The sequence below is a fragment of the Dromiciops gliroides genome, chromosome 3 (assembly GCF_019393635.1).
Source record: "Dromiciops gliroides isolate mDroGli1 chromosome 3, mDroGli1.pri, whole genome shotgun sequence".
Taxonomy (NCBI): Eukaryota; Metazoa; Chordata; class Mammalia; order Microbiotheria; family Microbiotheriidae; genus Dromiciops; species Dromiciops gliroides.
The window spans coordinates 418,776,214-418,789,413 of record NC_057863.1 but is presented as its reverse complement, the minus strand read 5'-3'; the positions used below and the strand labels follow the sequence as shown (position 1 = coordinate 418,789,413).

At 39.0% G+C, this 13,200-nt stretch overlaps 1 protein-coding gene across 3 annotated transcripts in view; it reads right to left on the bottom strand.

Moving 5' to 3' along the window:
• Window positions 1-4,439, bottom strand: part of HIBCH (3-hydroxyisobutyryl-CoA hydrolase) — a 98,836-nt gene extending 94,397 nt beyond the window's left edge. The window contains exon 1 of one of the 3 annotated variants that reach the window (XM_043998698.1): window positions 4,189-4,439. Coding sequence is in view for 2 of the 3 variants with exons in the window: in XM_043998696.1 (XP_043854631.1) it covers window positions 4,189-4,223 (35 nt within the window). In the remaining variant the exon portion in view is untranslated. The remainder of the gene's footprint in view (window positions 1-4,188) is intronic. The other 2 variants (XM_043998696.1, XM_043998697.1) reach the window with 2 other exon arrangements.
• Window positions 4,440-13,200: the final 8,761 nt, after the last annotated feature.

The following is a 13,200-nucleotide window of genomic DNA, read 5'->3' as shown; positions in this document are numbered from 1 at the left end:
TCAGTTGAACAATAAGATCAGAAGCCAAACTATAGACAACTAAGAAAAAAGTGGATGTGTAAGAACTAGCCATAGAGAGCCTTCTGAAGTTCAGTAACAGAGGGGAAAAGAGATATGGAACATCCAACTGGTAGAGCTAGAAAGATCAACTCAGAGTTGTTCACCTGGCAACAGCCATTGAGGTGACAGCAAACTATTTGGACAGTGTTTAAAGGTCATTCTAGGACTTGTCCTGAAACAATAACCCCTTTTAAATAACAAATGTCACTGCATTTTTTTCTGGCCAAAAAACCAGGGGGCAGCTAGGTGGCACAGGCTGTATGACCCTGGGCAAGTCACTTAACCCTCATTGCTCCTCAAAATAATAATAATAATAAAACCACACAGTTACTGTGTGTCCAACAGTATACAGATAATGAAATATAAGACACAGCTCCTGTCCTCAAAGTTACAGTTCAAAACTGTCCTGTCCTGCCCTGAGGGAAAGGATGGAACAAACCTTTATCTTATGACCTGATTTAGTTCAATGCCTTAAGAAAAAAAAATGGTTTTTGTACACAGTATTATCAACATTGTATGTTGATCAACTGTGATAGACTGGATTCTTCTCACCAATACAATGGTACAAGAAAGTTCCAGGGAGGGGGAAAGGGACCCACATGTACAAAAATATTTATAGCTGCTCTTTACGTGGTAGCAAGGAATTGGAAGTTGAGGGGGTGCCCATCAATTGGGGAATGGCTGGACAAGTTGTGGTATATGAATACAATGGAATACTATTGTGCTGTAAGAAATGATGAGCAGGAAGAGTTCAGAGAAACCTGGAGGGTCTTACGTGAGCTGATGATGAGTGAGATGAGCAGAACCAGAAGAACATTGTACACAGTATCATCAACATTGAGTGTTGACCTACTGTGATGGACTATATTCTTCTCACCAATGCAATGGTACAGAAGAGTTCCAGGGAACTCATGATAGAAGAGGATCTCCAAATCCAAGAAAAAAAAAGAAAGAAAGAACTGTGGAGTATAGATGCTGATTGAACCATATTATTTCTTTTGTTTTGGGTGCTGTTGTTTTTTTTTTCTTTCTCTATTTTGAGGTTTCGCATCACTGCTCTGATTCTTTCTCTTGTAACAGGATTAATGCAGAAATAGGATTAATGTTATTATGTGTATATATATATATATATGTGTGTGTATATATATATATGTGTGTGTATATATATATATATATCTATATGTATACGTATAGAGATATATAGATATAACCTATACCAGATTACCGGCTGTTTAGGGGAGGGGGGAGGGAGGGGAGGGAGGGAGAAAAATCTGAAATTGTAAAGCACGTATAAACAAAAGTTGAGAACTATCTTTACATGTAATGGAAAAAATAAAATATCTCATTTAAAAAAAAAAAAAAAAAGAAAGTTCCAGGGGACTCATGATGGAAAAGGCTCTCCAAATCCAGAAAAAAAAGAACTGTGGAATATGGATGCTGATACTATTTCTTTTGTTTTTGCTGTTGTTTTTCTATTTTGAGGTTTTTCCTTATTGCTCTGATTCTGCTCTTATAGCATGACTGATGCAGAAATAGGTTTAATGTTATGTATATGTGTGTGTATAAACACCTATATCAGATTGCCTGCTGTCTGGGAAAGGGGGGGAAGGAGAAATATTTGAAATTGTAAATCTTATGTAAACAAATGCTGAAAGCTATCTTTACATGTAACTGGAAAATAATAAAATACTTTTATTCAAAAAAAAGAAAGAAAAAATGTTTTAAATTACTAGCAATATTTCCAATAGGCTGTGCATATGTATAACTATGTGTGATGAAAAATAAATTAGTGCATAGCTTTTTTGCAGAACCCAGCTAACCCAGTTTCTTTTTCTAAGGATTAGCCTATGACTGAATGGACAATCTTAATCTAATATCTTTGCCATGCCAGGTTACTGCTCAGAATTAGGTAAAAGGTATTCCTTCAAGGCCCAACCAAAGATAAGATATTTATGGCTCCAGATATATCCTGGTTGTACTTCTGAGGGATAGAGACTGAGCTTGTGATTTCATTGATAATAAAGCACTGCTTAGATGAGGAAACTCGACCAATGCAGATGAGTACCTTTCTGCAGCTTAGAGTATTATTAAGAGTTTCCTAATACACTGAGAGGTTAAGTGATTTGTCCAGGGTCACACAGTCAGTATGAGTCAGATGCAGGACTTAAGCCAGATTTTCCTAAACCTGAGACTAGGTCTCTACCATTCTATCTCTCAGATTCCACCATAACAAGGAATTTCCTTCTAGAGAACTGGATTGACATCAAAGGATCTGGGGTTATACAGCAGTTAATCCTGCAAGTCACTAACTACCTGTACTGACTCATAATCAGTCTTTTTATTTTGTTGCTTGTGTAGTTAGGTTATCTTCTCACAACTTAAAAAAGTTTCAGATCATTAGAACAAGTATTTCACTTTCATGATTCACTAAGTGTTATTTCAGATGAAGGGATAACAATTAACTTGGAACAACAAACAGGTTCTGCTAAAATGAATATACTAACCCTCCAAATTGGCTTTCTAATCAAAAGAATGCCATCCCTCCATCCATCAAGAAAGGAATCTCACCATTTCCTATGATTCAATTAATCAAAGTCTTGCTGACTAATGCTTCTCATTTCAATTGTGCATACATAGGTGCAATTTAGACATTTTTCAGAATAGACTGAAGATTAATACAATCCAGATATTCAGCTCAGTCTACTAAGGGTGGAAGACATTTTTATAAAAATCCCTTCATCTAAGGAACTCAAAATTTTTGCATTAAAAATAGAGTACCAGGCACTTTTAAAGTGTTTTTAAACAGAATAGTATTAAGATTCTTCCCATTTCTTCCGCATTTCAAAACTGTTTTGCTATTTACAAATCCCCATAAAATTTCACACTATTCACCAGAAAGTAACAGTCTGTAGGAACTGCTTGCACTGTGACAGTGAAGAGAATGCTGTACTTTAAGTCTGATAACCTTGGTTCAGGTCTCAGCTCTGCCACTTACTTGTATGACCTTGGGCAAGTCAAGTGGTCATTCCAGGAGGGGGTTGGTCTAGTTAAAACTTCAAGTCTCTTGTCTATATCCTACATCTATGATCTTGCTACAAGCAGGGGATGAATTTAAAGTGATACAATCATCTTGTCAAACTAGTTCTACAGTCTATAAAGTTTGGAAATGATTTCTAGATGTTCCTCTCATCTACCACCGTCCTTTGCTAATTTCATTTATTCACAAGGCTTTCATTATTACTTCTAAACAGATGGCTCCCAAACGTTTACCTCCAGCCCTTAACTAGCTACTCAGTTCCAATCCTGCATTTTGAACCCCCTGGTGAAAATCCCCATCCGGATACCACAACCCCTCAAACTCAACAAGTCCCAAACTGATCGTTTTGCCTGCCAACTGCCCATCCTCCTGCCTTACCTATTTCTACTAAAGGTAATGCCCTTTCTCAATGACCCAGACACAAAAAAATCTAATTTTCCAAACTCTTTATCACTTGTCCAGGCCAGCACATATCTTCGGCCTTACTCTTTCCTCTACATACTACATACTCTAGTTCAAAACCTCATTAATCTGCACTACTGTTATAATCTCTTAACTGGTCTTTTCTACTTCCAATTCATCCTTCACACAGCTTCCATTTTTTCCCTAATACAAAAGTAAAAACAATGTCATTTCCCACAGTTCAAAGACTTCAAGTGGCTTTCCCACTGTAGGGAAAACATATAAACTCCTTATCCTGACATTCTACTTTGTTTAGACTTCTACAACCGGATCTCCTTGATCACATTCTACCAAATAGCGTATTGATTTCTGTAAACATCTTATCTCCCTCCGTCTAAACCTCTAAAGAAGTGCAACAGTTTTTCATCTTTGCATCGCCAGGGACTAATACATTACGGGTATCTAACGCTGGATGAACAGCTGGGAATATCTGAGCTGGTCTCAAATCCCACATGCCAGAGCTAGGGGGAGGGGGGCGAAGAAGGGAGTGGAAGACAAGGGTCTGGGGCATAAAGTGGTGCTGGGCCCCGAGACCAGGCCGAAGGTAGTCAAGTGTCCAGGACGGGCAATGCCGCCCGCCCTTCCTCAGTAACCTTTCAGTTCTTGGGGCATGTGGCTCGGCCACTCACCTGGACACCGGCCCGAGCACCTCCGAAAGCCCCATGCTGAGAACAGTTACCAGCTACGCTCAGAGCCCGGGACACGCTAAATGATCACGTCACCGCGAGGCGCAGGAGAAGCGTAAGGCCGTTGCTGGGGCAATAGAGGAGTGATCCTCCAGGAAACCTAGAGCGGTCCGCAAGCCAGCTCTTCCGCCTAGGTACGCGAAGCGAAGTGAGAAGAAGGCCCTAAGTCAGAGGAAATGCGTGCGGGCGAGGGAGGGGCTGGTGCTTGTAAGGGTGGGCGGGGGGAAGGGAGGGGACAAGGGCGTGACGTCATGAGGGAGGCGGGGCGAGGTTTGGCGTGCTTGGGCGGAGCCTCGTTCAGTTTGTTCAGGGTTAGGTCTCCAGTATCCTGAAAGCGCTTTGAAACTTAGCGTGTGATTTGCTGCAGGATTGAAACGTCAGAAGCGGATCCCTCTCTCCTTCCAGGGCAATTCAGAGTGTCTATATTCAGTTTTCTCCTAGAGTCCCATATATCCAAATATTTATCTTCGTCTTTCAAAAGGTCAAAGTAGTATCATTGCTGTTGCTTTTTACTGTAACACCTTGTCTATAATATTGATACCAAAAATTATAATGATATTCCTTAAACAAACATTAAGTGCCTACTTTGTACCAAGCAGTGTGTTAATCTTGAGGACTACAAGAACAAAAATTAAGCAGTTCCTGCCTTCAAGGGGCTTGCATTCCGTTTAGAGGGAAAATTATATATTAGGAAAATGAAATGCAAAATACGTACAAAGTGATTTTCTGAGAGAGGGCAGAGGAGCCTCAGGATAGGATTGCTCTAGGAAGGTGATACTTGAGCTGAACTGTCTTGCCTGATGTGAAAATAAGTGAATTATACGTGAGCTGATGATGAGTGAGATGAGCAGAACCAGAAGAACATTGTACACAGTATCATCAACATTGAGTGTTGACCTACTGTGATGGACTAGATTCTTCTCACCAATGCAATGGTACAGAAGAGTTCCAGGGAACTCATGATAGAAGAGGATCTCCAAATCCAAGAAAAAAAAAATAACTGTGGAGTATAGTTGCTGATTGAACCATACTATTTCTTTTGTTTTGGGTGCTATTGGTTTTTTTTCCTATTTTGAGGTTTTGCATCACTGCTCTGATTTTTTCTCTTGTAACAGGATTAATGCAGAAATAGGATTAATGTTATTATGTGTATATATGTGTGTGTATATATATCTATATGTATATGTATATAGATATATAGATATAACCTATATCAGATTACCTGCTGTCTAGGGGAAGGGGGAGGGAGGGGAGGGAGGGAGAAAAATCTGAAATTGTAAAGCTTGTATAAACAAAAGTTGAGAACTATCTTTACATGTAACGGAAAAAATAAAATACCTTATATGTAAAAAAATTAAAAAATAAAAAATAAAAAATAAAACATACTACCTATCTCCTAATAGAGAGATGATAAACTCAAAAAAAAAAAGAAAAAAGAAAATAAGTGAATTAATGTGCATGGGGGTGGCTGGGTAATAACAGTGATGGTGGTGGTGATGATGTTGATGATGTCCAAAATTCACTGTTTTGATTAAGTCACTTGTTTGCAATCGTAGATTCACATTCAACATTTCACTCTCCTAACAGAACTATATAAAATCAGATTCAGAGTCCCATGGATGTTCTCCACAACACCCAACATCCACCCTCTTCTCAGTGATAATAGGTCCACCACTATTGTTCAGGTACTCAGCCACTCTAGCTGAGACTATGGCAATGACTGCCCAACTGGTTTCCCCATTTCCAGTCTCTCCTCTATTAAATTCATTCTGCACACGGCTGCCAAATTAATCATCATAAAAGAAAGATCTGATCATGTCACCCCTAAAATGAAAGGATTTGATTGGATGACCTCTAAGGTCTCTTCCTGCTCTAAATCTACAATCCTAATCAGAATCTTCAATGATTCCCTTGTTCAAGGATAAAATAGGAACACCTAACCTTGGCTTTTAAAATAGATGTTTTTTGTTATTATTTCTTGTAGTGTTTGTAAACTCTGAGAGTCCTTATTCCAGTTCCCATTCAGGTGGGTTCCACAGAGCAAGGCTACATCTCCCCTTCAGGATTCTAAAGGCACCTGTGCACCTAGACCTAATTTTAAATCTAGCCTCAGACTTATGACCCTGGGCAAGTCACTAAAGCTCTGTCTGCTTCAGTTTCCTTTATTTGTAAGATGGGAATAATGATAGCACCTATCTCTCAAGGTTTTTGTGAGGATCAAATGACATAACAATTGTAAAGTGCTTAGCACAGTGCCTGGCACATAGAAAACTCTATGTAAATGTTAACTAGTATTACTCTAGAGATACCCCTGAGAGGTTAACGTTTTTCTCTAAAAGAATCAGCTTGGGGCCCCATTCCAGTGTTTCCATTCCAATATCAATCATCAGTTATGGTTAGTCTCTCCCTTACATAATTTACTGACACAATGATCAGTGTCACAGTTTCATTTAATCAATTAACATCCATTCATTTTTAAAAGCTACATTTACGAAGAAGATACAACAAGAGCAGATGTACAAACATCTCCCTTTAATAACAAGTTCAGTCTCCCCTATACCACCTCAGTTCTTGCAGAGAATAGGTTCAGACTTAAAATAGTTTCTACAAAGTATTCACCCCCACCAGATTAATTTCCAAATGTAGCTTGACTGATAGACAGAGTCCATTCCATGCTTATAGGACTTGGCATTTTGGCTTGGGGGTGGCAATGTGGGGTCGATCCACTGTTGGGCTGGATTGCTGCTCCCTGGGGCTGTCATGAACTGGGCTGAATCTGAAAATTCTGGCATGGGTTCCAGCTCCTGGACCTCTGTTGACTCAAAGCTCACAAGGTCACAATGTCCATTCCATCTCCAATACTCCTTCACTTATGTCAGGAAAGAGTAGACACAATACAAACAGAAGCAACAGCAGGGACATGTATTGTGATTCAGAGTAGGCCAACAGTGCTGGTGCTACCTCTGAGGGCAGAGATACCCTCACACTTCATGCTATCTACATGTGAGAGAGAGCCTAAGGCCTCCCTTTTGCTCAGAGACCCACAGCAGCTTCTCCCTGTCACTGGAGGAAAAAGGGGCTGAATAGCCACCTTGAGAGTCTTTTTTTTAAAAACATTGTCAGTTCTAGTTCAACAGCCAATCAGAAATCCATTTTTCATCACATGGTTAGCAGGCCAGAAACAGTCATATCGGGGCATGCTTTGAGGTAGAGAGCAAAAATCTCCATTATATATCATCACGCACTTTCTGAAGCAAGCTCAATAAGCCTCGCTATGTGGTTTGGCAGCAGGTGGAACATGCTCTGACGACAGGGCTACGACTGGTCCATCTTCCATTATGGATCCCGATCATTTCCAAACATAATCCCTGGCACCTGTCTCCCTGTACTTCTCTCAGCTAGCATTCAAAGCCTTTCACAATCTGACTCTAGCCTCTGAGTTTTATTTCACCCTGCTTCCTTTCACACACAATGTACAATAGAAGAGGCAGCGATAGATAGACTTGGAGTCAGGAGAACCTGGGTTAAAATCCTACCTTTGAAACTTACTAGCTATGTGACCTTGGTTATCAATCTCTCTAAGTCTCAATGTCTCTTCATATGTAAAAATGAAGAGTTGGACTCAGTGACCTCTGAGATATCTCTCAGTTCAAAATTGATGATCTTATGATCTGTAAACTAGTCAAAATGTCCTATTTTGTTCCCAGAATTTGGGAACAAATTCTGCCTTTGTACAGGCTGTCCCCCATTCTTGGCCTATGTTTTTCCCTCACTTCCACGTCTTAGAATCCTTAGCTTCCTTCAATGTTTGGCTCAGTTGCCACTCATGGAAAATTTTTTCAGATTCCCCTAGTTCTTAATACTTTCTCCCTCCCTCCTCATGCTGTCATTGTAAAGAAACAAATGAGGCAGTGGGAACTCCTACATGTAGCATGATCATGTGTAATAAAGCACAGGGTGCCTTACCTGGAAGGGATATGATGGATAGCTCCAGGTCTGTGGAGCACAATTACCCTGCAGACAACTGGTATTGCCTTGGCTCAGCTCAGGTGTCTTCGAGGACTTATCTTAGTTAGGTCAAGGGATATGTATATGCAATTAGGCCTCTTACCTTATAGCTTCTGTTTATGGAAACTAGCACTAACTTATGGGTGTGATTTTAGTATGCTTCCCATGCTTATGAGACTTACAAAGCAGGAGCAGCATCTGTTCCTCCTTCCCTTTAGTTTCTGATGAAACAGAAATGTGTCTTCTATTGGTCAGTGTGGAGACACTAAGAAAATCAAAAACAGTTCTTCCTCTCAAGGAACTCATAATCCAATGGGAGAGATGGCATGCAAACAACCACGTACAAACTAGATGTGTACAGGATAAAGATAAACAACAGAGGAAAGGCTCTGGTATTAAGGGGATTGGGAAATGCTTATTGTAGAAGATCGGATTTTAGTTGGGACTTGAAGGAAGCCAGGGAGGCCTAGAGGGAGAGTATCCCAGCTATGTAGAACAGCCAGTGAAAATGCCCAGTCTAGAGATGGCATACCATGTTTGAAGAACAGCAAGGAGGCCATTCTCTTGCCTTTTTTGAGGGATCAGAACCTCCTCCTTGATCTATACCACCTGCAATCATTAATCACCCCCCCCCAAAGGATTTGGCAACTGCTTGATTTCTTCTTTTTATAACATAGCATCCATTCTGATTATCTAACTCCTCTCCTACTTCTTCCAGAAGCCTCTAAATCCAAGTTCAAAAAGAGATTACCAAGCTGGTCAGTTCTGTCATAGTGTCTGCTTGAGGCTCACAACTCAATCTTGTCTGGAGAGACTGTGAAAACTGAGGATTATATCATACATATACTCAACTGTTTACAAGTTGCATATGCAGTAAAATGTAGGCTCCTTTAAGGTAAAGACTATTTTTTGTTTTAGTCTTTTACAGACCCAATGTCTCTTTATAGTTGGCTCTTAATGAATATGTTATTAAATTAGCTCTAAATGTATTGTTATGGCTGAAACTTAAATTATCCCCAGAACATACTAGACCATTTCACTCTGGACCACTCCTTACCAGAGGAATGTTCTATCGGCATCCAAATTCCACCCACCAGCAACAAACTTTCCAACCATATCTCTTACAATGCAAAGGTTACTGTGTTACCAGAAAGACTCTATTCAATGAACAATTTCCATGGCATGGTAAGGCAATTAAGTTTAAGTGGGTTTTTTTCTTCCTGGCCAACACTTTAAAGATTTTTTTCTGGATTTTTACATTAGTCATATAAATCAAAGCTTATTTTTCTGACCAGAATCTTCTACAGTAGCTAAATACCCTGTGAATTAAAGAGGAAAAAAAGACACCATCAGACTAAAACCACACATTTCAATTGTTCTCTATTTCATGTATCTTATTTTTCTTCCCCCTTCCCCCCAAATAAATGATAAACTCTTTGGGGATAAGAACTATATCTAATAATTTGTGTGTTTCCTAGTGCATTGCTCACTGTGGCTATTCAGTAAGAAATATGTGTTTATTGCTTGGCTGACTGGTTAGAATATGGGTTTGGGAAGCAGTGATTCACTCCACCCACTCACCCCTCCACCCCTTGAGTAGAAGTTTGTCATTTGTACAGAATTATATCATCATAAGATTAATTCACATAGGACCAGTATGGAATAGTAGAAAGACCACCAGATTGGAAGTCAAAAGAATGGGTTCAAATCCTAGCTCTGGCAATTATTAGCTGAGCTTTCCTCACAAAGTAAATGTTTAAAACAAAGAAAGGTAAATATATTTTCAAGATAAACTTTCCCTTGCCTAGAGGAAAGACTTTGGGCTCCCCTGAAGGTATCCAAGAAGAAAAAGGAAATAGAGAATTATACCTGGGGACTGCTGTTTAGGGACTTGCTGGCAACAAAGTATCCATCTATATATACAACTAGTGTCATTGGCCCACACAGCCTTCTTCCCAAGAGTCTGCATCTGATGTCCATGGTAGCTGCCTCTAAAAAGACTCCTATTCCTCTAAATCATGACTTCTCACAGTCTCTCTTCCTCCAGTTCCATCTTTTACAGCATCTCATTAGGAGCTGGGTGTCTCCTTAAGTCCCCAGTAGACTAGTAAGTTGGGGTTGCCTGGAGATCGACCGCCCGGAACTTGGCAGACAGTCACCTAGCCAATGGCTACTTCCCCTTATATAATTCAGAGAACTCTTTCATGTTTGTTAAAGGGTTGACAGGGTATAAGTAAGTCTTTGTACTTTATTATCAGATTAATATCTCTGTTATCTGCCTCTTTCTCTTATTATATCAGTTAGGTGGTAAGGGTAGGAACCAAATCTATCCCAAGTCACTGGAGAACTTTCTAGAATTGAGAATATGGATTCTGTAAAAAAAAAAAAAAAGTCTTTCTTTCACCACCCCTCCCCCAGTTAAATATTTGCTGTCCCCAGCAAAGGGGAGGCTTTTGGCAAAATCCATATTCCCAATTATGGAAAGTTCTTCAATGACATGAGGGTAGGGAAGGCCCAAGCATTGTCCTTATAAATGCCTTCCCCAAAACCTTATACTAAAAAGTCTCAGAAAACTCCATGTGGAATTTTTTTTCTTTTAAACAATCCAGAAATTAACATTCTTCCATAAGGGTCCAGGCCTAATATAGCTGATAGGCCTAACAGTTACACCCATCCCCAAATTCAATCTAACAGACATAATTTTAAAACTTTCTCATAAGTTACTACAACTTGTTCAAACACTTACAAAGGCCTACCTGACCCAAGGACAATAAAGAAAAGAAAATGGAGGGGAGAAATCAAATTCACTCCAGAGGAAAATCTGGTCCTAACAGGGCACCCAACAAGGAATAAGGGACTTAGGGTTAATAGTATGAAAGCCAACCATCCTGGGTCAAAATTCCTCTGGATTTTCACAACACCTAGAGAATCCCAAATTTTCAGAATAGATTCTTGTAACATATAGAGTAATCTAAATGGAAGTTGGAACTCACCCCTAATTAGGACAAGCAAGCTAGCTTAAAAGAGAAAACAAACTCAAAAATGACCCCAACCTGATATGAGGCTCCAAAAAGATTAAATATTTGGTCCTGATTGTTCAGCACTTCTTCCAGATAACATAGGAAAAGATTATGAAAGAGGGAGAGGGGAAAGAGAGAAGGAAATTAGGTGACTTACAGGGTTTAATCTAGTGAAATAAGTCCAAAATTGAATTTGAGGAGGAAATGTTTGCCAAAATTTGGTAGATATTGAAGAAATTTGAAGAACATTCTCTAAGCTTTTTTTTTAAATGACATTAAAAAATTTTAATTTTTTCTCAATTGAATGTAAAGGAAACTTTTTTTTTAAGTGAGGCAGTTGGGGTTAAGTGACTTGCCCAGGGTCACACAGCTAGTAAGTGTTAAATGTCTGAGGCCGGATTTGAACTCAGGTACTCCTGACTCCAGGGCCAGTGCTCTATCCACTGCACCATCTAGCTGCCCCTAAAGGAAACTTTTAACATTCATTTTTTTTAAGTTTTCAGTTTCAAATTTTATTGTCCCTTCCTTCCTCTGCTCCTCCTCCCTCCCCCCTCCCCATGGTAAGCAATCTGATATAAGTTATACATGTGTAATCATGTACAACATTTGTATATTAGTCCTTTTATGGAAGAAAACAAACACAAAAGAACAAAAGAAAGTGGAAAAATTGTATGCTTCAGTCTGTATTCAGGCACCATCAGTCCTTTCTCTGAAGGCAGATAGCAAATCATTTTATTGCTGAGAATAGCTAAATCATTTACAGTTGTTCATTGTACAATATTGCTATTACAAAAAACCAAACCAACCAATATTGCTGTTACTGTGTCCTATGTTGTCCTGGTTCTGTTCACTTCACTGTATAAGTTCATGTAAGTCTTTTCAGGTTTTTCTGAAATCATCCTTTTTGTCATTTCTTATATCACAATAATAATCCATTACAATTATATATAACAACTTGTTCAACCATTCACCAATTAATGGGCATCCCTCAATTTCCAATTCTTAGCCATTACAAAAATTATATAAATATTTTGTACAACTAGATTCCTTTCCCTTTAAAAAAAAATTACTTTGGGACACAGACCTAGTAATGGTATTGATGGATCAAAGGGTATACACAGTTTGTCCGTTGGGTACAATTCCAAATTGTTCTCCAGAATGGTTGAATCAGTATATAACTTCACTAACAGTGCATGTGTCCCAATTTTCCCATGTCCTCTCCAACATTTACCATTTTCCTTTTCTATCATATTAGCCAATCTGACAGTTGTGAGGTGGTACCTCAGAGTTGTTTTAATTTTTATTTCTCTAATCAATAGTGATTTAGAGCCCACATGACTACATAGATCTCTATGGTTTTATAGTGCTGCTGATTGTACTTCTGAATGGTAAGAAAGACAATGTTAATTGAGGAGTCCACAAAAGGATTAATGAAGATAAAGTACTATTAAAGAGTTGAACCTGAAGAGGTAGACACAAGGAAAAAGAAAAGGTAGTTGGCAAGACAAATCAAGGCAAGGAAAGCAAGAAAAGACAAGTAGAACAAAGAGAGGGTTAAGGAAATTGATAAAGTGAATTGGTGGATGGGGCCATTGGTTATAAAAAAAAGTTTCACTTTTAAAATTAATACTTAACTGTAAAATGTTTTAACTAGGTATTCAAGGTTGATATATAAATAACACCCACAAGTAGTTTTAGGAAACAAAGATGAAAACCTCAAACATTATGGTGTCAACTGGACTTTTCCAGAACCAGTCTCTAACCTATGTATGGCTGGAGCTGCACAAAAATAGGCCAAAGATAGTTGGGTCAGGAATTAGAGAGAAAATTTATTTTCTAAGTGAGGAAAAAGGCTTGCAAGCAAGGTGGAGCTATAGACACATGTGTGAGGGCCCCACGGCTCATGGAGTGAAGGACATTCTGACTT